Source organism: Natrix helvetica, assembly GCF_964273705.1.
Source record: "Natrix helvetica genome assembly, chromosome: 2".
Classification (NCBI taxonomy): Eukaryota; Metazoa; Chordata; class Lepidosauria; order Squamata; family Natricidae; genus Natrix; species Natrix helvetica.
Window position 1 is genome coordinate 101,168,183 of NC_138552.1, and position 27,488 is coordinate 101,195,670.

A 27,488-nucleotide genomic window follows, 5' to 3' on the forward strand; every position below is an offset into this window, starting at 1 on the left:
GAATAAAATTCCCACTGGTGTGGGGGAGAAAATGTCATATTCAGTCTAACATTTCTTGAACTCATCACGTTTAGGAGAGTTTAGGAAATCCCCAGCACACTGAGTGTCTTATAATCAGTAAAACAAAAATGTAAATTTAAGCCAACATTAAAGGATTCTTGTGTTTATTTTAAACTATTATTGTCATGGCCAGGTGTAGCAATAGAGCAGGACTGTCAAATCCGTGGCCCGCAGCCCGGTTTAATGAAGGGGAAAGTCACAATACTTCATTTGTCAATGCTGTGATGACATGAGTTTGACACCCCTGTAATAGAGAATGGCGTAGTTCTATTCTTCTGCTGTTGCAATTAGAATGATCTGTGTCCATTGAAATTATTTGTATTTCTTCTAAACCTCCTTGTGTTACTTGGGACACAAATGTCTATTTATTGAGGTATACTTTAATTGTATTAAAACAAGATATAAAATAATCATTAAGCTCTCACTTTGCATTGTGACAGAATTGAACGGATTTTCATATCTGCTATTTCCCAGTTCCTGCTTCTTTTAAAGAACTACTGAAATGACTGGCACTCCAAATTGGAGGAATTGTTCTGGAATGTGTAAGTCAGCTTTAATCTTCTGAAAAGATCGTATTTCGGTTGATATAAACTTTCTGGTGTTGCTATCTGCCTGAATGCCAAAAGATGTATAGGACCAGACAAGTCTGCTATATTTGCGCAAATTTATTCACATATGGAAGTCATAACTTGGCACTTCATTCGTCAAGCGAGGAAGTGAAGTTTAGAGAGGGATATAAGTTGTTGGAGCAGACAGCAACTGACAAAAGTGACATCCAATACCATTTACCATGGATAGATAGAAGATAAGATATCCCTTAGAGAAGAGTAATACTTGTGTCATCTGGAAGAAAAGTATAACCTGCATCAGTTTTAGAGTAAATTGGAAACATTATTTCATGAAACTACAGTATAGTGCATGATGGCTATTGAGGTATGATTATATTTTCATTCATCTTACAAATATTAAGCTTCTACATGGTAGAACTATTGACACAATGGTCATCCTGTGTTTTTTCCACCGGAGAACTTGAGGTATGAGTGAGGAGCAGAGGAGGGCGTGGGAAACTGGAAGGCTTTTCATTTTGTAAGTTGTCCAGATTCACACCTTTTTACCTTGAATAAAATGGCAGCAGTTTCAACTCCAAATACATTTTCTATTATGTTTTATTTCCTGAAGATGCTTAATATCATTATTATTAAAGCAGTTGTTACCTGATTGCTTGCCCAGCGGATGTATGGTCTACTTCATATCCTTCTCTCCTCAAAACATCTATGACTGAATTGTTGCCCATGAAATGGCCTTTAGGTAATAAAAGAGAAAAACCCCAAGTAACATTAATCAAAACACATAAACAGCATGTTAAAGATGTTAGACAACAATGTAAATTAACTACGAACACCTGCTTTACTTGATCCTAGGAAGCCTCTATTATAAACCATCCCTTAGCTGGGGATTGAGGATGGGAAAAGTTGCTATAGTTGTGATGGCGAACATATGGCACGGGTGCCAGAAGTAGCACGCAGAGCCCTCTCTGTGAGCACACGTGTCATTGCCCTAATTCAGCTCCACTGCGCATGCAGGCGCATCTCCCACTGGTCAGCTGATCTTTGGCTCTCTGCTGCACATGCGCAGGGTAGGTACCTACCGGTTCGGGCAAACCGGTAGTGGTTTGGTGGCCTGGGTCGTTGGAATCGGCAGTGATCCAGGCCTGCCAGTCTCCCAAACTGGTTCTCCAGGCGGTGGCACCATCTTGTTTTTTGGTTCTGCACATTCGCAGAAGACTTTTAATTGTACTGTGCATCTGTGCGCTCACGAGCAAACTGGCATTAGTGTCTGCCAGAACCCACCCCTGGTGTGCAGGGGATCTCATGCGCAAGGTGCGCATGCGGGTGCATTCTGGGGGTGTATGTGCATGCGTAGGGGACGGTGCATGCGTGGGGGCTGCGCACACATTGCATTTTTGGGGTCAGGCACCTGCATATTTGCACACATGCGCTTTGGGCACTTGGCCTGAAAAAGGGTTAGCCATCACACTGCTATAGCTATAGGAATTGATCTAATCATGCTGGATTTAAGTTTAGACATAATGAAACATAGGAACATTGAAAACTGACAGCAGAAAAAGACCTACTGTCTACTGAGTCTGCATTTTAAGTTTTTGGAGTTTTGTTTTCTTATTGTTTTTTAATTATTTTTATTTTTAATTTTTTTGTCAGATGATAAGACATATGTTTATCCCAAGCATATTTAAGCTCCGGTACTGAGGACTGGTTCCCTGCTTCCACTGGAAGTTGGTTCCAGGCTTCTATCACCGTTTCTGTGTGAAGTAATACTTTCTAACATTACTTTTGAATTTAATTCCTGTCAGTTTGAGTTTATGCCCACGTGTTCTCGATTTTTGCTTCATATTGAAAAATAACCTTATTCACACCCTTAATATATTTAAAAGTTTCCATCATGTCTTCCCTTTCCCTTCTGTTCCTCCAGGCTATACAGATTTAGTTCCTCCAATCTCCCCTGCTGTGTGTTGGCTGTCTGACTCTGGACTTGCTCAATTTTATCAGTATCCTTAGAAAGTGAACCCTAAAAGTAAGATACTTATAATCCACAAATATAAACAAACTTCTCTTAAAAACATAATAAAAAATAATTTTAAAAACAAGGTTATTACAGCATTAATACAGAATTGAAGATTTTCAAGCTCCCGAGAACCCCCATGCCTATCTGCATCAATAAGCAAGCAATCCAATAGAGCCAATGTACTAATTCAAGAAGCAGAAGCATCTCCCCTGCAGGGCCTTATCCTGCATGATGGGGTAATCTGAGGAGGCCCATACTAGACTGTTCCAGTAGGTTTCTATGAGGAGTCATTAAAAAATATTAATTAAGAAAGTAAAAAGAAACGGTAGATAGATAGGAATCAGGATTTTAGCAAAAGCAATAGCACTTAGACATATATCACCCCACAATGCTTTATAGCACTCTCTGAACTGTTTGCAGAGTCAGCATATTGCTCTCAACAAGCTGGGTCCTCATTTTACTGACCTCAGAAGGATGGAAGGCTGAATCGACCTTGAGCCCCATCAGGATCAAATTCCAGGCTGTGGGCAGTTAGCCTGCAATACTGCGCTTTAACTACTGTGTCACCCGGGCTCTTATACTTAATGAAGCTCATATCTAGATTCATCACTAACTATTATTAGTTACAAATCTTCTCATATAAGAAAGGGCCTAAGAAGAACTAAACAGTGTATCGGTCTCCCAAGAGAGCCTGGACTGATAGTTTTAACTAAGATATTTATATCAATTTTTCTTCACCCCATCCCAGAATTCAAAAGACACAAGGAGAAAAAAAAATGCAGGGTTACAACATGCAAAGCATGTTATATAATTATACCATTGTATGATGGTGTCTCAAGAATGCTATACTTCTAATCCTTTAACTATTATTAAAAGAGGATTTCACTCAACCGTATAATGAAACATGGACAAACCACCGATTTGGGAAGAAAGTTTCTTTGCTGCCTCAGAAATAGCATTCTAACTCATTAAAAATATTAAACACCTGAATCTTTAAAAAATTCATTATTACTCAACATTGCACATTTTTATTGTAACAGTGTGAAAGATGATGCCTATTAGCTGCCTAAGATACTATTTGCCTAATTAATATTCAGGTGTTATTGTGCCGATGTGATTTTTAAAAAGAAGTCTAATTTTCAAAATAAGAAATGGAGCGGCCGTGACCGTATTACCATTCATAAGAAAGAACAAAGATTTTTGGAGGGGAATAAAGGAGATGATGCAACAGATCAAGCAACAAAAGAAGTTAACTGTCCGTGAGGAAGAAATGTAAACAAAGGAACAAGTAAAGCAGATAAGAATGACAACCAGAAGCTAGAGACACAGAAGATATTCTTCAATTCCAAAACAGCTTTGAAGCTCTTACAGAAGCAACTGGCTTTGAACCTTCAAAGGAAGAAAAAGATCTTGTGTAGCAAACACTATAATAGCATAACCTTGAAAGGCAGAGCGGATGTAGTTGTACTCTGCAAGGAGACACAGGGAAAGTAGTTGGAGACTAACCACTATTGGAAACAGAAACAAACATATTCTGACTGTAGCCATTAGCATATGAAATAAACTGTCTACCATGTCATGGATCAGGCATGTGACAGAATTTCTAAGAGGTTGAAGCAGTGGTGGGATTCAATTTTTTTTACTATCGGTTCCGTGGGCGTGGCTTGTGGGCATGGCAAGGCTTGGTGGGCATGACAGGGGAAGGGTAATATAAAATCTCCATTCCCACCCCACTCCAGGGGAAGGATACTGCAAAATCCCCATTCCCTCCAGACCAGCTGGGACTTGGGAGCCAGAGAATAGATGGGGGTGGGGCCCGTCAGAGGTGGTATTTACCGGTTCTCTGAACTACTCAAAATTTTTGCTACCGGTTGTCCAGAACTAGTCAGAACCTGCTGAATACCACCTCTGGTATGAAGGCCATTCCTCTTTGCTGGTAATTCATATGCAGGGAGCAACTACAACCACATCATCATAGATTTGTAAGAATTTGAAATAAAACTAAAATTAATGTAAGATCAGATGGGTACTCCTGTGGAAGAGGACTGGGAAAGTGAAAAAATACTACAGATGAATGGCTGGGTTTCAAAATATCAATGAGAGAATGTTGTTTTGGAGTGTCAGAATAAAAGAGGTTGCACCATATAAGAATTAGCAAAAACGTATTTGGCCAAAACGTGGAAAGCTTGAACATGAAAAGTGTTGAAGCAACACAGATTCACCTATTTCTGAAGAAATAAAATGTTTACTGAAGCAAAGGATCCTCTATTTCAATTTCAATCTCCTCTGGGAGATTCCAGCATGTTAATCAGAGGTTTGCTTAGTCTTTCTACAGATGTCTACCACCCATTTCTCAAAAAGTGAGGCCTTGTTTTATATCCATCTGAGGGAAGTGCTAAGGTAATCTCATTCTACATTGCGAAGAGTAGGAGAACTTCTCTGCTTGATTGTGAGTCTGAGCCTTCAGTCTGATGAACAGACTGCACTCACGGCAGTTATTCAACTCCTACAGGTAGCCCTCAACGTACGATCACAGTTGTTAAGTAAGAAATCTGTTAAGTGAGTTTTGTCCCATTTTATGATTTTCCTTTCCATTTGTTAAGTGAATCACTGCAGTTATTGAATTAGTAACCCGGTTGTTAAGTGAATCTGATTTCCCCATTGACTTTGCTTGTCAGATGGCCAAACAAGGGGATTACATGACCCTGGTACACTGGAGTAGTTATAAATGTGAGTCAGTTGTCAAGCATATGAAGGTGAATCACATGACCATGGGGATGCTGCAATGTCATAAATGTTAAAAATGGTCATAAGGTACTTTTTTCACTGCCATTGTAACTTCAAATGGTCACTTAAACGAACAGTTGTAAGGCGAGAACTACCTTGTATTTGGCTTTGTATCATCCAACAAGATTTCAGTTGAAAGAAAGTAATTGGAAAAAGCATCTTAAAAGAGGATAACTGAAGCTTGAGATAGATTTTAAAAACGTACCCTCAGGGAATATCTTCTTACTTTGAACCAATGTACACTACCTGAGTAACTTAACTCCTACCCTATGAAGCAACTTCATGATTGTCTAGCACCTGATATGTATTTCTTTTATAAATCCTAAAATCCTGCTTTCAAAAAAGAAGAAAAGGAGAATCCGTGGATTTAGTTAATTTGATATTAATGCTTGGAAAAATTATAGAGCAGATCACAAAGTAACTGATTCCTTGATTAGCTGGAGAACTATGAGGTGGTCACCACTAATCCGCATGGATTTACGAGGAACAAGTCATATTAGACTAACCACTCATTTTTTTAATTAGGTAGCTTCCGGTAGCATTTTATGAAGCTGCTATAGATATACATATGTTTTGTCATTTCAGCAAGTCATGCTGAAATATCAAACTAGTTTCCCATGGGCTGAATGGCATGGCAATTATGTGGATATATTGCTGGATTAAGGACTTTGTATCAAAACTTATTTATTCTCAGGGAGATAGCAAGTGAAGAAGCACCATGTTTAGCCCTGGCCTAGACTCTATGCTTTTTAACATTTTTATTAATTACTTGGATGACAAGTGGATGAAAGAATTTAAAAATCTGCAGTGGACACAGGGGGGAAACCTAATACTGTAAGCGAGAAATACAACTCAAAATCATCTTTATCAGTTTGAAAAAATAATATGAAAAAGTTGTTGGAAGAATGGAAGCATATTACATTGTAATATGCTGCAAATGTAATTTTAATGTAATTTTAGGGTGCATAATTTATTGCACAAAATTTAGTGTTAATTAGATCTTATTGTGAACATTGTGTTCAGTTCTGAGCACCACACTTTACTGCATAGTGTTTCTTTAATATTGAAAATTATGATCAATATTCTTGATCATTCTTGATTTTTTTTCTACCACTACTAAACAATTATTAACAGGAAATCAAGACTAAAGAGAAGAAGAAATGTCAAAACATGTAGAATGGGAAATGAGCAGATGTGTGTGTGTGTGTGTGTGTGTGTTGTATTTGTACTTAATACAACACAAATATAAAAAGGCAACATTAAAAATAAAAATATGGTTTTCTGCCTGCATGGTCTTCTGTGATGAGCCGAAGGACAGAAAGAAGGAGTAGTGACCTTCCTCCCATATTTAGGCATACCAGGGGTTGTAACACAAATATATATATATATATATATATATATATATATATATGTGTGTGTGTGTGTGTGTGTGTGTGTGTGTGTGTGTGTGTGTGTGTGTGTGTGTGTGTGTATGTATGTATATGTATATGTATATGTATATGTATATACATACATACACACACAGAAACATGCACACACACACACACACACACACTTATTATCTTAGGCATGTCCAAAAGTGTGTAGAATGAACCTTCCATTATTTCAACAACATACCAGTGTTCAGCAAAGCTTACTCTTGAATGCATTGAGCTCACCTATGATAATCTGTCTCTTCCCTGTCCTGAAAGCTATCTGCACAATTGAATTGGTAGCAAGGATCTTATCTTTGCACTGCAAGTTGCTTGCTTTCTACTAGAAATCCTTGGCAGAAATGTACTTGGATGCTGTTGTCCAAACACAGGCACATCCTAGACTTTCCGGCAATTAAGAGAAGTGCTTTAATTTAAGAGATTCGCCTACCACTTTCAACATTTCTTTTAAAGCAGCTATGAATGAACACGGTCATCCGAGAAGCGTAAGATCAAGCAGTCTCACTCCTGCGGGAGGCTGTCCACAGAAGCATGATAGGGCACAGAAATCCTTTTCATGTGTTTCCTCTTTTGGCCTGACACACTTGAGTGACTCCAAAGAGAAAGGCCCCCCGACCCTTGTGCCAGCAGAAGCCCCTCCTTCTCTTTTTTGCACTCAGATCTCCATTATCCCTATCCTACTACATGAACACGGGCGTTCGGGAGGTCAATTTACTTTGGCAGTCATTGTTTTGTGTTCAAACTCAAGAACGGGAGAAACTGAGATCTCCTTGTAAGTATCAATTCTAGCCAAGTGGGCAAATAAGCTATAGTCTTTTCATCTAGTCTTAAATAAAGAGAGGTACCCACTGTTCTAATGAAGGCTTCTTCTTCTTTTTGTCCTCTTTCCCCAACGCCCCCCCCAAAAAGGTGGATTTATTCTTTCAAGCCTGACAACAGACCCAGATTTATATTCTTTTAAATGTTTTGCGTCCTGCAAAACAGAACAGAACTTTACATCTCAGAGTGCTTTCCCCTATAGCACAGATTGCTGTTTAGTAGTGGATCCTTTCTCTGATGTTTACTTTATGTTTCTAGGTTTAAATAAGAAGCAGTCTTATTCAGTCTTGAACAAGCCAGATCCCACAATATGGATAAGCTTCAGTTGGGAAGGTGTCACCATGTGACCCATTTTTCACAGTGCTTAGCCAACAAAAGTGGCAACATAAGATAAAGGTGTTAGACCAATATTGTGGCTCCCTAAAAAAAGCAAATTAATTGGAGTCTGTTCAGTCAGGGCTCCAACCTGGGAATGGGATAAAGGTAACATTGATTGCTTTCTTAGATGGCCTGTTTGGAACTTAGATAAAGGTAGTGTGCCCCTCCTTATCCCTTTTGATCTTTTTGTGACCTTTGGTATCATAACCTATGGTATCTTACTGGACCATTGGACCTCAACTCTATGGGGATTGCAGACCAAAGACACTATTTTGCAGTGGTTCCTCTTCTTCCTCACTGGGCATTTTCATTCAGTCGAGGAATGGGTGAGAGATCAGCCCACTGGCCTCAGATATATGGCGTGCCATAGAGATATGGGGGTCTCACTTTCTTGTATTTTAATATCCAAGTTAAGCCACTTTACATCACCAGCCTGGGTTGTAGGAGAGATGCTTCCAACATCCTAATCTAGTGCATGAAGATCTTAAGGGTTTTGATGGGCCAAAACAGACTGAAGTTGAACCCAGGAGTTAGCATTGTTGATCAGATTGTTCTATTAATATCAGTGTTATCTCTGGGCAAGTATTATTCCAGAAATAGCAGATTTGAGATTTGGGTACCCTTCTGAACGTACAGCTCCTGCTTGAACAGCAAATGGAAGTCAGAAGGCCTTTGCCAATTGTGACCTTATCTGGTGCAGGGAAATCAGCTAAAGCAACTAAGACAGGAATATAGTCCTACATTGTGGGTGGTGTATGTGTATCTATATATTTCTATATATCGCTTATCTCTATAACTATATTTACAGAGGACGGTCTTCTCTTCAAGAGTTGTGTACTGCAATCCATTACAGGTAGATTTTGACTTCCCACCATAATAGAATCCAAAATTTCTGTTGCTAAATGAGACAGTGGTCAAGGGAATTGTGCCCCATTTTACCACCTTACTTGCTACAGTTGTTAAGTGCATCACTGCAGTTGTTAAATTAGTAATATGGTTGTTAAGTGAATTTGCCTTCCCCATTGACTTTGCTTATCATAAGGTTGCAATGTGACCCCTGGTCGATGCAACAGTCATAAATATGAACTAGTTGTCCAGCATTCAAAATTCGATTACATGACCATAGGAATGCTGCAATGGCTATAAGTGTGAAAAACTTACAAAAAGTTTACATGTCACTTTTTTCATTGAAGTTACAACTTTGAACACTCCCCAAATGTTGTAAGTCGAGGACTACCTGTATTTTAACCTAGATCTATTTATTAAATGTATTTATTAAATTTATATGCTGCCCATTTCACTGATACAATAGCTCTGGGTGGCTATCCCATCAACTGCTCCAAAAGCCAAAGGCGGCTTTAAGACACATTCTATTTAAATTGTCTGCAAACATTTATAAAACTTTTCGCATTTCATTAAACTACTGCATATTTGTACTATCTTCACCATAGTTGAAAAAAACAAACCAACAACCCCTTGTTGCATTGTATCTTAAGGAAAGTAAGTTCAATTTTTTAGCTATGGCCACAACATGGTGAGAAAATATATTAATAAATATACTGTTTAGTAAACAAATGATACTAAATAATAAATAAAAGATATTATTAAAATATATCACAGTTAACAAATAACAATACTGAGTAAATTACATGATTTTATGATTCCTAATGAAGTGCTGTCATTTAAAAAGTTATATGTGCTACTTTTCAAGAGGTACTACCTCTTGCAAATCTCTTTGGAATCCCTGCAATCATGGCAACACAGAAATTTCTGTGGGAGGGGATATGAAGTCCACCTCAAGCATGAATATTTGAAAAACATTCTAAGGCCTAATAAGAATACCTTTATTGGAAAATTATTGCCATTCATCTACAACACCTGCACATTTAAATCAGTACATAACTTCAATTATATATTTAAACAAATCTTTAATTATAGGTTTGCTGCCAGGAGTGCTCCAAGTTTAAAAATGGCTGACGTTTAGAATTCTTTCACTAACACCAATGATCAAAAGGATTAGCCAACATTAACACTCCACACTAGATGCCAACAGAAATTCAGGGAGAAGTGACAGATGTTAATTTACACAATACCAACACCCAGGAGTATACAAAGCCTGACTGGATAATGTGCGCCTGATCAGGTTTTCCTTGAGGGAAAAGGACATTATGCAGATGATTGAGTACATACTGTCTCTCTGCCAGTGGAATATTTATGCATGCCAAAACAGATAATATCTGAGATCATTTGAGATTTGATTATCTCACAAAATAAGCACTGAAATACAATCTCTTTCTCCCTCTCTCCCTCCCTCCCTCTCTCTCTCTCCCTCTCCCTCTCCCTTGTGTGGAGTATTCCAGTAACTCCTCCAGGTAGTACAGTCTGACATTATACACTAGTCAATTTAAACAATGAAATCCTATAAAAATACTACAGGTATTTTGGGGCATAAATGCATGCTTTAATGCAGCAGGCCCCAACCTTTTGGGCACCAGGGACCAGTTCTGCAGAAAAAAAATTCCATGGACCAGAAGTGGTTTCACATGCTACCTAGATCCCACGCATGCACAGATGAAGCTGTACTCACTTATGCAGCCCAGTTCCCAACAGGCCGCAGACCAGTGCCAGTCTGAGGACTGGAAGTTGGGGACCTCTGCTTTAATAAAAAGAAGCACTGTTGATTTTTTTTCATATCTAAATTGTCAAATTGATATCCAGTGTCTTGGCTTACATCTTCCAAAATGTTCCCAGACCAGATTCACACTTGGGAGGTAGGTACAGCCCAGCAGGTGAGGCTATTTTATTAGGAGGAAAACACCAATTGAAGCCAATTTTATGTTATAAAAGCCTAATTAAAATTCTGTACATTTAGGTTGGAGCCGAAATCCAACTAAGAGATAATTCTCACCTTGAGGATACAGCTATAGATGATACCATTCTAGAATATTGAACCTATGCTGTCACTTTGCATTTAACCATGCCTGTTTGTTTGTGTATTTAAATTTGTTTATGTATTTATTGGATTGATATGGCTACCCATCTCATAAAGCAACTCTTGACACCTTAAACAATAAAACATGAAAAATAAATATTAAAAAAAGAAAAAAATCACATAAAAAAGAAAAAACCAAAGAAAAATCCATTGTTAGTGGATTTTATAATGAGATACTGAAGACATTTAATGAGAGTACAATGCATCTTTTAATGGCTATGAAGAATTGCCATTTGGGGCATTGAAGGTGCAATGATTCAGTGTGTTCTCTTGTGAATTGGATGTTTCCACATTACTAACATCAAGGATCAATTTATTCATGTTACCTTTTAAAAGACTTCTAAAATGTATACCTACCAGCTCCAAATGCAAAGAAGAAGCTTTTATCTGGATACTCTTCCAGTAAACCTTTCACTCGTTTGCCCATCCGCTCATTCCGCTTGTAGATAAGCTCATGGCGGAAGTAGTTGTCAATCTCCTGAGCCATGATGCGCTCATGAGGTTGCAGCGATGCATTGATGAAATTTGGCACCTACGGGAAAGAAAGATTATACAGCATAAGAGATCAAATCTCCATCCCTTCCCAGCATGTCCCACAGATTTGTTCCAGAGAGTTGGGAAACTTAAGGTTTTATGCAGAGGAAATGCAAAGAAGAGTTGGAAAATGGAAATCTATTTATATAGCACCAGTTAGCTCATTCTTGATATTTCTAGCAGTCTTGTAACAGGCAGAAAAATATTGACTGTACTTAGCTCCTCTCATGCCTCTCTTTTACTCGTTAGAACTACTGCATTTCTCCAGGATTGGGCTTTCTCTTTTGATGTCCAATTTTACTTTTTGTAAATAAAAGAAAATACAGCAAAGCTATATGCTTAATATGACATTGGTGCTATTTCATGGATGGGTCTATTTTATATTCTGTATTCTAATCCTTTCGTCATTAGAAATACAATAGAAGCACAACGTACCATTTTTCTAAATGACTTGAGTATGGGGAAAGACAGACAGGGAAAACAAATATTAGATTCATCTGGTAAAGGCCTTGAGCTTTAAAAGTAAATACATTCATTATTTCCAGTCCTCTTTTAAACAAATGACAGGGACATTTATATTTTTAAATGCACTTATTTTGTTTTCATTTATGTTCTTGTACATCAGCCTTTGTTCTATATCCCTTTTATATTTCTTTTCCAAGTAATTTTTTTTTAAAATTCCACCTTGTTTTGCAATATGAAGTTATTTTTGACACTGAATGCATACTCCCACAATTTGATTTCCCATTCTTATAAAGAAGGATTTGTATTTAATATCCAGTTAAGTTTTCTTAAAGCATTCTTAGAACACTTATCATCAGTCAGGTTTGTATATTTTGAAGGGGTACAAAGTTTAGCAGAAAAACTGCTGGTAGGAAAGAAGATTCGACTTTTAAGATTTGTTTCATTCTGTAATAAACCATTTTCAGAATTGCTGAGTTTTGCAATATTCATACCAAGATGAAAGTACATTTGCAAACTGATGACAAATAGTCTTTGACTTATGACCACAACTGAGCCCAGAATTTAGGTTGCTAAGTGAGAAATTTGTTAAGTGAACTTTGCTCCATTTTATGACTACTTGCCACATTTAAGTGAATTACTGCAGTTGTTAAATTAGAAACATGGTTGTTAAGTGAATCTGGCTTCTCCATTGACTTTGCTTGTCAGAAGGTTGCAAAAGGTGATAGTATAATATTGTCTTTATTTTGTCATTGTACAAAATAAATACAACAAAATTGGTTTTAGCCTCACTGGTGCAAAATTATAGCGCCAACAAAAAAAGAAAGAAAAAGAAAGAAAACTAGTCATACGTTTCCGCGTGTGCATGGAGTGATTGTGGTTGTATTTAAAAGTCGTGACAGCCCAAGGATAGAAAGTATTTTTAAACCTATTTGTTCAGTTGGCTATACTTTGATGTCTTCTGCCCGATGGTAGAAGTGCAAAGAGACACTGACCAGGGTGTGAATCATCTCTGAGTATCTTCCTTACTCTGCTAAAGAGGCGAGACCTGGCAATGTCATCCAGTGGTGTCAGAGGACAACCAGTGGTTTCTTGTGCCGAATTGATGACTCTCTGTAGTGCCTTCCTGTCCGCAGCTGTTAAGCCAGCATATCATACTATAATTCAATATGTGAGGACACTTTGTATGACCTGTCATAAATATGAAGCAGCTGTCAAGAATCTAAATGCAAATCATGTGACAATGGGGATGTTGCAGCAGTCATAAGTGTAAAAAATGGTCACTTTTTTCAGTGCTGTTGTAACTTTGAACTGTCACTAAATGAACTGTTGTAAAGTGAGGACTACCTGTATCATATTTCCAATAGATTTTGGAATATGAATTATATATGTTGACAATCTGCACTAGAGTAATATACTATAACAATAGAATACCTTATACCTGTTTTCTCCAAATGTATTATTAGCAAAAATGTAATACTTATCTTTCACTAATAGCCCCATTCATGCATATTAATTGTACTGTTTAAATTATGCATCCGTTGGATCATGCAGTCTTAAGTTGTTCAGTTTCTGAATTGTATTTCAGTAGCAACTTGTAAATAAGCCCCAAAGGATGCTACAAATTGTCCCTTATGAATTTTTCAAATTAGTCAAGTGTCTAAGCGCTGTTTTTGCCATTTCTTTTGAACTATGCTGCTTATTTGAAGAAAGACTCTTAAAAGATATATATATGTATATATATATATGTGTGTGTGTGTGTGTGTGTGTGTGTGTATGTATGTATGTATGTATATATGGCAGGTAAGATCCTGCCCATTTATTTTTTAAGAAGTGCTTATATACCACTCCAGTTCGAAAACATTCTGAGATATTACATACTGTATCCTTATACATGGCGTGGAGAACAATAAACCATGAGAACAAAAGTAAATTACCAGGGAGGGAGGGAGAAAGCCAATAAACGCTCAGTTCCATCCAGTCTCCCTGATTCTACTCAAATAGGGACAGCAAGGTCATTAAAAAAAAGTGTGTGGGTGCATGCCATGGACATCAAACCACAATGAGGTAGATAAATTACTCTGGATATTGATCTTCTAATAAATAGTTTTCACCTGTAAATAGAACACTAGACTCATTGTGAAGGTTCTTACAGCGGGTTACTTCTCTGATTTGCTCAAGCAGCAAGGTCAAATTTCTTCATCCCATTGCAAATGACAGAATAAAATAAGTGATTCATTTAAATTGTTTTGCACTTGAAATTTCCTTTTTTTGAACTCAAAACTGCTGCTTCAGGTTTAAAACAGATGGTTCCACCTTACAGAAGTCCCAATGACCATTCCGGTCTCAAAAAGCACCCTTATTTCAAACTGGAAAACCTTGGGCCTGATTGGAACAGTCCTGGAGCCCTTCTGGTGAGATCAAAATACCGTAGATCACTTTGAGATCACAGTATTTTGTACACCACTAAGAATAAGTATGACCTCAATAATAAAATCAGAAATAAATAGATGATAGATAGATAGATAGATAGACAGATAGAAAGAAAGAAAGAGAAAGAAAGAAAGAGAAAGAAAGAAAGAGAAAGAAAGAAAGAGTACTTCCACCAAAGAAAACACTTAAGGGAAGGAAGTAGGGAGGGAAGACTGCTTAGCATTGTAAAAAAAAGAATCTTTACACTAATATTCCCCTTTCTTACAGTAAAAGAGAACTTCCTACCACACAGATCCACATAGCTAGAAGCCATAATAAAAACCCAAGATTAGTCGTAATAGATTGCCCACTGGAAAACTGGCCTGCCAAAGCAAAACTCAGCAGCAGTCAAAATATTCAATTTGTAATGCTTTTACTGCTTGGCAAAAGAAAAAACGGACGATCAAGTGCCTACCCTGAAATATCCCCAAGGGGAGTCTTACTGGCTAAAGTGATAAAACTTGCTGCTCTCCTTGTGCAATAGACTGTGACTCTTTGCAAAAACATCAAGAGACTTCTTTTCCTTTGTTATATTCTTACTTTTTATATTTTTCTCTCTGTGTTAGTCTTTTCTCTGCAAGATGTCTCTTTTTATTGTTTGTTTTTTGTAATTTGTATTGTTTTTTATCTCTTTTTTAATACAATTATTGTATAAAAAACAATAACCTTGAGACTCATAAATCAAAAAGGAATGCATCAAGGAATAGCTGCCAATAAGCACTTTTTCATTCCAATGTTTGTTCAACAAAGGATTTTGCTGCAAGAAAATAGGATTCTCCTTCACTACAGTTCAATTGGAGGAACAAAATGGACAGGAGAGGAGACAAAGTTTAGTCCTGCTCTATCTGTAGAAAGCTCCTCATGTCTGTGGATATATTTGCATTGTGGTAGTACTGTCCAGGATTATGGTCAAAACCAGGAGACTCCAAGCTGGCTGAGGAATTCTGGGAGTTGAAGTCCACAAGTCTTAAAGTTGCCAAGGTTGGAGACCCCTGGTCTAAACAGCAGTGAAGCCCCACTAATGAAGTCTTATGCATGTCTGCCCCAAAGGTGCTTTTCCAAAGGCAACTGGACTTTATTGGTTTTTTCCTGGAAGACATTTCGATTCTCATCCAAGAAACTTCTTCAGTACTGGCTGAATGGTGGGGAACAGAAGGATTTATATTCCTTAGCAATCATCTAAATATAAATCCTTCCGTTCTCCACCATTCAGCAGAACTAAAGAAGCTTCTTGGGTGAGAAATAAAACTTCTTCAAGGGGAAAAAAACCCAAGAAAACCCAGTTGCCCTTTGGAAAAGTATCCTTGGGACAACCATAACCTGGATGATTGAGAATCTCCATAGACACTCCAGGCATATATTGTAGCTGGAATCACTATGAGATGGATAATTAAATATCCCTTCTTATTTTGGGTTTGAGGAGCATAGGAGGATTTTTGTGGCTAGACATGAAACTGATCTAGAAGTTTTGAGCCATCAGGATTGGCTCTGCTCTCTTCAAGTAGATAATGTAACTCTTAAGATCAGAGAAAAGAAAATTGCCAATCACCTGGCAATTGGCATAACTTATGTCCTTTGTGTCTTTTGAGAAGAACCATCTCACCCTGAAGCTATCGAGATATGTCATGAAGATCCATTGCCAAAGAGAAAGACATCACAGCCACATATTCTGAAGTTTAGACTTTACTCTCCTGAGTCCAGCTCTCCCATTCAGCCAGAACACTATTTAACTCAATGCTTTGCGAGCTTTGATAGAAATAGGTCAGTTGAGTTTCAGTTGAAACTAGCAATCTGGTGGTTGGTTTTTTTAAAGAACGTAATATATGCACATGCATAACCATGTGTTAAGAGGAGACTATTGAAATATGCCAGTGATGGAAAAGCTGAATGATTTCCCCTTATTGATTACTGGAGAGAGTCACCAGCATTGCACATCTTTAAGGGCAGGCAGTAAATGGGATTACTCAGGGAGCCATGTGTATAAGACTCTCAAATCTTAGGATCATGAGGCCCAAACATTTCAAGCACATGACTTGTCAGTGATTAGCTGACTGCTTCTTGGATAGCCGGTTTCCTGGATTGGAGGAGAAAAACCTTTTCCTATACCAGATGTTGCAAGTATAAGAAGTGGCTCTTTTCCTTATTCCCTGAAAAACAAATTGCTTCAGAGGCAGGATGTTCACCTCGTATTCCTTTGTCTTTAGATCACACATAGTTATGAGACTCCATATTTAAGAGATGGGCCATTAAAATCACAGCAACATTGTATGAAAATAGGTTCTAAGACTATAAATATAATACCATATTTTTCGGAGTATAAGACGCACCTTTTTCTATCAAAAAAGAGGCTGAAAATCTGGGTGCATCTTATACACTGAATACAGCATTTTTTGCTTCCTGAAACTCAACCCCTTCACCAAAATGGCCGCGCATAGCTTTTAGAAGGCTTTCAGAGAGCTCCTGGGGGCTGGGAGGGCAGAAATGAGCGAAAAACAACCTGTTTTGCCCCCCTAGCTTCCAGCAGCACTCTATAAGCTTCCTAAAGGCTATCCATGCCTTTTTTTTGACAAAAAATGGGCCAGTTTTTGCGAAAAACAGGCTGTTTTTTGTTCATCATCCCCCCCCCAGAGCACTCTATAAGCCTCCTAAGGGCTATTCATGCCCTTTTTTGGAAAAAAAAAAACAGGCCTGTTTTCGTGAAAAACGGGCCATTTTTGGGAGGTTTGCAGAGTGCAAAAACTTTTTTTTCTTAATTTTCCTCTTCAAAACCTTGCTGCGTCTTATACTCCAGTGCGTCTTATACTCTGAAAAATACGGTACTTATAATATCGGTAGCAGATGCAAATTACCTCTACCTCCTACCTCAACATCAACCAGAGACTTCTCATCTTATTTTGCTATATAGAGGTCTCTCATTTGAAAACAGACTACATGTCGGAATACTTGCTACTATAAGCTTCTTCTTAATAAACCTTATTAATCAAAGCTCTGAGAGGCTGGTGTTTGGGATTAACTGTTCCAAGCTGCTACTAACAGCTTTGACAGCTTGGTGAATACTCTGAGTTCCAGAGAAAACTAAATACAATTGTTCATTAACATGGCTCCCTTAGTATTCAATATATAGTGGGGTTTTTTAGGGGGATGGGGGGTAAGATAGTGGATGGGTATGTGAAGGGTAGTCTCCCAAAATCCAGGGACAGCAGTACATTTTTTCTATGGCATTTCCATCCTATATCTGTGGCATATTGTTTCCTCTTTTAAAGTCGCATATTGATCTCCTGTCCTCATTCTTATCTGGGATAATGAAAAGTATAGAATAGCAGTAGAGGACATTTTTACAAATACAACGCCATCGCTGAACAAGACGTCACATGACCACAACTTATAACTTCACTGCTGGCTTCTCCACTGACTATGCTTATATAAAAAATGTGCAATTGCAAAAGTGCTCGAATCTTGGTATGATGGCAAGGATACTGTAACAGTCATATGAGCAAAGACTAAGTTGTAAGGTGACTTTTGCAGCACCATCTGAACAATCGCTAAACAGGGCAACCATTCATACCTGTAATAGCTACATATCAGTGGTTATAAACACCAAAAGAAAGTTAACATGTGCTTCATTGTTTATAGAAAGCCTTTGATTATGTCATCCATGTCAAGTTAATGTGCTTAGAAAAATGGAGAATAAGGACATCTCACTATGCTCATGTAAAAGCTGCATAGCTCATTGTACAGACATGGCAAAACAAACTGGCTCTAATTTGGCGAAGTACTGTAGTGAGACAAATCCATTTTCCCCTAGTTTACTATATATTTTTAAACAGCAGTGTGGTGGCTTAGAAGTGGAGGTCTTCCCTCACAATCAGAAGGCTGTGAGTTTAATTCTAGGTAGTGACAAATATTTCTCTCTGAAAGAGAAAATATCTGCTGTGAACTCAACCTAGGCATCAGGAAGGGCATTCGGCCAGTAAATTCCAGTTCCATTCAGTTGCCCCGACTTCATCCCAATGCAAGGGATTACAGGGTCATTTTAAAACAAAAGTGGTATTTTTAAAAAATTAAGTTGAAGTATGTGTTCCCTCTCTATTAACAATAAATGATTCAATTCAATAAACATATTATAAACTCTCTTCTTATCAAGCAAATCAGAAACAGCCCATCAGATGCCACCAACAAATATGATTCTGGAAGCACAATTGCCAATTGCAGTGTTAACAACGAAGCATGGATGCTGACTTTGAATAGTGAAAATAAACTTGTCCTTAAAATGTCCAATCCCTTGGGGACATGGACAGCTCACAGGAGAAGCTAAACTAGCAGTACTGTGAGCAGCACAAGGGAATGGGGAGACACAACTCACTTGGGAAGTATCATGATTGAAGATGACATTGTTGAGGTCTCCACAGTTGTAATGCTTGATAAGGTCCTCTGTACTGTGAGGAATCTGTAGACTGCCTGCTCGGAGCTTCTCCTGCTGCAAGAGAGTCTGATTCAAAGCAAAGATCACCTGGGGAATGGAACGGAGGAAAAGGGAAAATTCCCAATCAGTCCTTAAAACTCATTCTTAAATAATATATATTAAACTGGAACTGGCTTTCATTTGTGTGTGTGTATGTGTGTGCATTCTACCCTAAACATATCTTTAAACACTCAACCATCTAGAAAGAAGAAAATAGTTTTATATAATTGATTATAAGAACATTGTCATCATCAATGCCCCAAAAGAAATAAACTTATAGGCTTGTGCATGACTCCTATTCAGGAAAAGTCAACATTTCTGAAAGTTGTGCAACACCAATGGGAATCTCCTTTAACCAACACATCATTTCTATGGCTCACATGAAAAACTTCCCACAGCAACAGTGAAATTGTTAGATTTGGGGAAACAGGTAATCCTCAATTTATGACCACAATTGAGCCCAAAATTTCTCTTGCTGAGTGAAACGTTTGTTAATGGAATTTTGTCCTATTTTTGCCAGCTTTCTTTTCACAGATGTTAAGTGAATCACTGTAGTTAAGTTAGTAACATGGTTGTTAAGTGAATCTGGCTTCCCCATTGACTTTGCTTGTCAGAAGGTTGCACGTGACCCCAGGACACTGCAACCGTTATAAAAACTAATCAATTGCCAAGCATCTGAATATTGAACATGTGACCATGGGATGTTGCAACTGTAATAAGTGTATAAAAGGGTCATAAGTCACTTTTTTCAGTGCCGTTGCAATATTGAACGGTCACTTAACTGTTGTAAGTCGAAGACTACCTGTGTATTCAATCAATAAATGGGTGCTTGGTTCAAATAGATGCTAGCAGATATTCCATGCACTTCTATTTCCTCTTCACATCTTTTCCTGTTCAAGTCTATTTTGCTCTGCACTGCTATTAAAATTATTCAATGCACTGGAAATTTCACGTTTTTACTCAACTTCTTTCTTTAAGAAAAATGTAACCAGTCTACTGTATAAATAATTGGTTGGAGGAGAAACGGTGCTTAATCCTTCCCTTTGGACCATTTATTCTCTACCTGTAATTTTTTAAAACTTTGAACAACAACCCAAAAGTTCAAGGTAAGAAGGTTCAGCAACATTACCCTCCTACTAGTTTCAAATGTCTTCTTTGCCCTTAAGAAAATATTTTAAAAAACACATTAGGTGAATTTTGGTTGTTGTTTTAGCACCAATTTAATTAAGTTCACTGGTTAAATTTGGAAGAATAGTAATTTGGCATGAGGGACGTGGTGGCTCAGTGGCTAAGACGCTGAACTTGTAGATCAGAAAGGTCGGCGGTTTGGTGGTTCGAATCCCTAGTGCCGTTTAAAGGAGTGAACTCCTGTTACTTGTCCCAGCTTCTGCCAACCTAGCTGTTCGAAAGCATGTAAAACTGCAAGTAAAAAAATAGGAACCACCTTTGGTGGGAAGGTAACAGTGTTCTGTGTGTCTTCGGCATTTAGTCATGTCAGCTACATGAGCATGGAGGCATCTTCAAACAGCACTGGCTCTTCGGCTTTAAAACGGAGATGATAACCACCCCCTAGAGTTGGGAACGACTAGCACATATGTGCGAGGGGAACCTTTACCTTTACCCTAGCCTAGTTATTTGGCTTCACAACAAGCTGAAATAGAACCACGTTGTGGTTTCCATAATGGCCTATTTAGTGGATGTTGGGTAACTTTCCACAGGAGAAATACTGATCTTGAAATGCCAAAGAAAGCTCATAACCAACCGCCAGTAAGCTTCCTTGTACATATAGACTTACAAGACTGCAGTATTGTTACTCAACACAAGAATCATGTTTGGAGGCTACAGCATTTCTAGCTTACAATGGACATTCAGCAGGAAATGCTCCATTCAGCAGGAAATCCTCTTCAGAAGCCAAATCAATGAAGAAGTTTATACATTTCACCAAAATCCCTTGATTTAAAAAAAAGAAGTGAGGAACCATCTCAGTGCTTCCAATCAATGATCCTTTGAAGAAGTACTAAAAGGACTGAGTTCTGTGCGCATAATGCAAAATCAGCAAAATGTATCAAAAAGAGCCATTTTCATGTATTGTCACATCAGGCATCCTTGAAGAGCATTTCAATCAGAGTATTCTTTAAGACTTTGCTGTATGAATGTGTGTATATGTACAAGTAGTCCTCGACTTACAACTATTTATTTAGTGGTCGTTTGAAGTTACAATGGCACTGAAAAAGCGACTGATGACTGATGCTCATACAACCTTTGCAGCCTCCCTACAGGCGATGTGATCAAAATTTGGGCACCGCCCAATTGGCATGTACATAATTTTAAATGGTTGCAGCCTCCTGGGATCACATGATCACCACTTAATAACCCAGCCAACTTCCAACAAGAAAAGTCAAAGGAGGAAATTGGATTTGCTTAGCTACAGAGATTCACTTAACAATTGTGGCAAAAACTCCCTCAGAGGGAGAGGTAATTAAAAAAAATATTAGACTGTGCAGAAATGAATAGATTAACATTGGCAATTAAGGAGAAGGAAGAATCATAGTATTATAAGATATGGGGATGTTTTATCATTGGACAGAAAATGAATATAGGCAAAAAGAAATAAAAAACTGAATACTTGAGGGGGGGTGTAGAATTATAGGGGAGGAGTTGAACTAAAAGGTAATCGAAATGTAAATGTAAAGGCAAGATAAAAATAGATTAAAAAAGATATATCTGTTAAATATGATGACACAAAAACTTTACCCAGATGACACACTGTAAGATTAATGATGTAAGTGAGCTGATGGAAAAATAAAATAAAAAAACTTTTCAAAAAAAACCAATCGTGGCAAAAACAATAACGATACAATCAAATGCGGCTCAGTTAACAACTGCCTTGCTTAGCCATGGAAATTCTGATCCCAATTGCCATTGTAAGTCGAGGACTATCTGTATGTAATGTGAAGTATGTAATAACTTATGACCTGAGATCCCTGAATTTTTTTCTTAAAAAAAAAAAAGGAAATAAAAGGCCAGTATAAAACATGGCATTCAGCTCTGGTCTGCTTGGGGAAAATAAGTTAGAATTCCTACACCAAACATCATGGTTTTTTTTTAAAGTTATTCCCCTCCCCCTACCATTCTTCTGAGCAGTCACGTACCTATTCTAGCTGCCTAAATCTCTTTTTATAGAAACAAAACCAAACCAAACATTTTGCGGTAATAGTGGAATTCCCTACAATTCAAACCATGATCAAGAAAATAACCAAAATATAATTTTCCTGTCATCTTAGTAGGGCATAAACTTAATTAAATACGATTCACCTAGTGTATGAATAAAGCTGCAATTAAGAAACCAATATTCTTTTACGTTCTGTAAAGAGTGGGAACTTTATGGCCTCCCTCGCAAGCTAATAGCTGTTATAAATGGAATCCTCTTAAGTCCAACCTCACAGCTCTCCAATAACAATTTTTCTAGCAAGTGTTATCGCATTCAGAGATTGCAAAACCAGGTGCAGCTTCAAACAGGGCGCCCTTTGTGAAAGGTTTATCTTCAGTACATAGTCAAGTGACCCGCAAGTCCGAGGCTTTTATAACAAGGGGGAAAAAATTCCAGAGCTTGTGAATGTGAAGGTGCTCTCTTCACATGGAAGTGCTTTTGTTCAGTGGCAAAGGTGCGGGGGAGGAAAGCGTGAGGAAAATGCAAGCTTATCTCAAAGTGGGCACCCAAAATAAATGGCATGTGGCAAATACTTGTCCCTAGTTCCCTTTTCAGTATTTCATTTCCAGATATCCTCGTAGCTAGCACTTCTGTAATGTTCCGATTATCCAAAGCATTTCATGGGAATTATCTCAACCGTGGTTTACATAAACATTGCAAAAAGTAACTCGGCATTGCCCTGTCTATTACAGTCCGTTGTTTTAGCTAAGGTTGTCCAGAGATCTAAATTAGATGAGGGTTCAGGGTTTAATAAATGGAATGTTGATGTTTTAAGCCGGGGATGTTTCTTAACGATGTGTCTATGTAGATTCTCAGTCATCCAGGTCATGGTTGCCCCAAAAGTGCTTTTTCAAAAGGCAGTTATTTTACTTTCTTCCTTGAAGATGTTTTGCTTCTCATCCAAGAAGCTTCTTCAGCTCTGACCAAAGGGTGGAGGATGGAAGGATTCATATTCTTTGCAGTTCCTTAACGATGTTCAACAGTAATTTAAGACATGCTTTATAAAGGTTGGCTCTGATTTAAGGTGAAATTGATACATCCTTTAGATCAGGCCTCCCCAAACTCCTCAGCTCATTGGCCCCTTCATAAAGTTTCAGATTATTCATTGACCTCCAGATGCTTACTCTATGAAAATTATTTAAGGCTTTAATAGGACTGGTGTTATGTATTGAATGTATATAGTTGTGTTAACTGTGCTAAAGTGAAACTAACCTTTATATGACCACAACTGTTTTGGAGGGAAATGTAGAACATTTATATTTGGGCAGGCTTTTTCTAGTTCTATGATTGGTTAAGGCCCACAAGGCCTTGACCAATCACAGGCATTTGCCTGCAGTTCCTCAGTTCCATTTTGAGTCAATAAAAGCTGTTGCAGCTATGCTGGTCTGGTTCTTGCCTAATGAAGCCCACCACACAATAACTATCACTACTAGGAGTAACAACAGTAACCCCTTGGATAGTCCCTTTGACTCCGGGCACCAATAATGACCATTTTGAGGGACCTTGCTTTAAAGTTTTATAAGTAGACCAGTGCTCGCAGCAAAGATGATGCACTGGTAACTTTTGCATTATGTTACTTCTGGTTCAACATACAGTTGAAAAACTGAATTAGTTTGGGAAGCGTAACACTTAGATCATATCGAGTTTAGCTCTAAAGACAAGGCAGAACAGAGATTTCTCTTTTAGATCTCCAGTATGGCTTCCTCCTACTTGAACAGTAAAAAGAAAAGGGATAATTCTCTTCCACGCACACCACTCACTATTTCATCCAATTAAAATGCCCTCTTTCAAAACTGCTCTTTGCTCTGCTGATTAGAACATAATAGTGGTGTACAAAGTCTCCCCCCCCCCATTTTGAATTTAAAATACCCCTCTTTGAATGCAAAGCAGCTGTTTCACATTCAAAATGGGTGGTTTCCACCATCCAGGGAGTATTCGGAGCTTCAGGCAGATCTGTTTAGAGGTGTGGGGGGGGGGGATTTACAAATGATCAAAACAGCCCATTTCAGATGAGAAACAACTGTTTCAACGTCAAAAAGGGGCCATTTCAAATGGAAAGCGGTTTTCAAAATGTTTTGAATTCAAGGTGTTTTGTATGCACCGGACAGGGCCACATGAGCCTCTTTTACTCTCAGTGCAGCAACTTCGCAATATTTCACCGGGAAAATTTCATAGGAAGAAAGATTCTCTTCTCCTCAGCATCAGGAGCAGTTCCATCACCATCCTAATTGGATATAATATCATGATTTGAAAGACCGTAACTGTGATTCCCTTCCATCATGATGACAATTATCTCACTGTTACTAATATATCTAGATTTTGGAGAGGAAAGGCTGCAGGAGAATCTGTAGAGATTCTCAGTCATCAAGTTCAAAGGTGCTTTTTCAGGAGGCAACTGGACTTTGTTTTTTCTTTGAAGACGTTTTGCTTCTCAGTCGCGGAGCTTCTTCAGCTCTGACAGGATAATGGGGAATGGAAGGATTTATATTCCTTGCAGACAGCTGGTCATTTGCATCCTTTTAGAGGGTCCTTGAAGCACTTGGAGGTTTATCTGTGTCCTCCGGGTCACCTCAGGTCAAAAGACTTTTGGGATGAAAACCCTTTGAATGGTGTGGGAGTAGGAATGGATTTCCAGAGGAAAAAATGGCAGACTACAGGAATCAGGAGCACTTCTCAGGTGACCCTGAGGACACAGATAAACCTCCAAGTGCTTCAACGGCTGATTAAAATTATGCAAATGTCCAGCTTTCTGCAAGGAATATAAATCCTTCCATTCCCCACTATCCTGTCAGAGCTGAAAAAGCTTCTTAGATGAGAAGCGAAAAGTCTTCAAAGAAAAAACAAGCAAGTCTACTTGCCTCCTGAGAAAGCACTTTTGGGACTGAAAGAAAATGTAAATGTGAAGTCACTAAACAGAACAAGGGTAATATTGACGATAGAAGTTCTTCTATAGCTACACTACAGCATAACATTCAAAAAGAGGTGTTTTAACTAATTGATTCCATATTCATAAATACATAAGTGAATATAAAGAAGCTAAACTCTTCCATAAACCCAAGACTGTTTCATCCGGGATTCTTCTTTTTTTAAAAAAAAATGACATTCACTAATAAGGGAATTTATTACTGTGATTGGTTGACCAGTCAGCCAGATATTTAAATTGGATTTGGCATTTTTATCCACCTATGAAAGTACTTCCTAAGGACCTGGTATAGGCAGATGTTGTTTGATGGTGTTAAAAAGATTGTTGCAGGATGTAAGCGGATAGGTAAAGCTATCTTTTGCAATGAAGATTTTGTCAATGCCGATGGTGTTCAAGTAGTGTTCCAGATGTTTTAGTATTTCACCCAAGGGGCCTATTAATATTGGTATTATCTTCGTTTTCCTTTTCCACAGTCATTCTTCTTCTACCTGAGGGTCTTCGTAGTTTATAATTTCCTCCTGTTCTTTTTCTTCTATTTTGCTGTCTCCAAGTATTACCACGTCCACTACCCAGACTTTTTTTGGTCTTTGTTATTGACAATTGTTAAGTCTGTTGTGTGACAGATGTTTGCCTGTTTGAATTCTAAAGTCCCAGAGCACTTTAGCTTCTTCATTTTCTATTAATTTGTCTGTTTTCTGGTGCCATCATTCTTTCTTACAGGTAAATGGTATTTCTTGAAGATCTTCAAATGCACCATTTGTCGTGCTATTGTCTGTAGTCCATCCGTGTGACCTTCTTGCAGCAACTAACTAGGTGATCCACTGTTTCTCTTGCTTCTTTGGAGAGGCACTACTTGCTGTCTGTTACTGTCTACTCTATTCAGTAGTCTTCGTATGGATTTGTTCTTAAGGCTTTGCCTTGTACAGCCAGAATTAGCCCCATTTCTTGCTTCAATTTTCCCGCTATTAGTCATTACCATTAAGGTTATTAGCTTTACCTGCTTTTTTTAATGTAGTGGCCATGTAATACTTTATTTTGCCATGTCATTTTATTCTTCATTTCATTTTTAGGTCAGTTTTGTCTCTCCAGTACCCGGTAAGCCTTCCTGGTGAAGTATCTTCAGTCTTCACTATCCTTCAGATATTCATCCAATTCCCTATATTCTTTTTCAACTATCTGGCGTACTTGCATCATTTCATAGCTACTTATTTTCCTTGGAAAATAGAATTTGTCAACATTGCTGATGGCATGATTCATTTTTTACTATTTTTCTAATTATCCTTTCAGGGGCTTCTAGTTCAGCTCGTGTCCACTTCACTGTTCTAGCTATATATCTAATGACTGGAAATGCCCAGGTATTAATTGCCTCAATGGTATTTCTTCCATGGTGTTTGGGTTTGCTTATATTTGATGTTATAGTATTGGCATATTTTAAATACTGGTGCTAGTGTTTCTTTGGAACAAAAGCTTCAATGTAGTGTTTCTTTGGAACAAGCTTCAATGCAGGCAACGGATTCAGTTGTTTTTATACTAATCGTTTCTGTTATTATTTTTCTTTAGTTGGAAGGCTTTATTTTTCCTGACCAGAAGGCAGAGGAGACGATGCCTGATTTGGAATGAAAACAATTCAATATCTGTGCTGGCTTTCTCTACTGCCAACTGGTTTGCCTCTATAGTCTGAAGTACTTCTGGTAAGGTTTCAATTTATTTGCTCTGGGCAAACCTTTGGAATTCTTCCAATTCTGCTTCTGTGAATACTTCATTTTGTATTATAATTTGATGTTGCTCTGTTAGCATCTATTTTGTTATTTCTGATCTGTTGTTCTTTCCAGAATCGGTCCATTCTTTTCAGATACCCTCTTCTTGTTGGACTTGATTTGTAATAACAGATCATTATTTCTGTTTTAAATTTTTGTGTATTTGCAATGGGTAAACATCTTTTCTTCCAGTAGTGCTGCAGCTGCTGGGCCTGGCTACTCAGCCAAATTAAATGCCCAGGAATTCCAACACCTAGTGCAGTGATGGCAAACCTGTGGAACGCGGAGCCATTTGTAAGGGCTCGCGAGGCGCTGCCCTGTCAGCTGGCCAGCGTGCATGTGCGCACTGGCCAACTGAGTTAACCCTTTTTAAAAGCCATTTTTCGCCCTCCCCAGGCTCCAGAGGCTTTATAGGAGCCGGGGGAGGGTGAAAAGAGCCTCCCCTGCCCTGCCCTGAGGCCCTCCGGAGGCTTCATGAGCTTCCATGAAGCCTCCAGAGCGCAAAAAACCAGCCCTATGGGCAAACCGGAAGTTCAGGAATGGACTTCCGGTTTGCTCGGAGGGTCGTTTTGAGCACTCCGAAAGCATCAGGGAAGCCTCCTGACGGTCCCTGAA

General features: G+C 38.3%; 1 protein-coding gene across 2 annotated transcripts in view; it reads right to left on the reverse strand.

The window, feature by feature from the left end:
* Positions 1-27,488, reverse strand: part of TRABD2A (TraB domain containing 2A) — a 91,093-nt gene that overhangs the window by 7,883 nt on the left and 55,722 nt on the right. For both annotated transcript variants that reach the window (XM_081945895.1, XM_081945896.1), the window contains exons 3-5: positions 18,884-19,030; positions 11,410-11,584; positions 1,275-1,362 (exon numbers count right to left, since the gene is read on the reverse strand). In XM_081945895.1, coding sequence (XP_081802021.1) covers positions 1,275-1,362; positions 11,410-11,584; positions 18,884-19,030 — 410 coding nt within the window. The remainder of the gene's footprint in view (positions 1-1,274; positions 1,363-11,409; positions 11,585-18,883; positions 19,031-27,488) is intronic.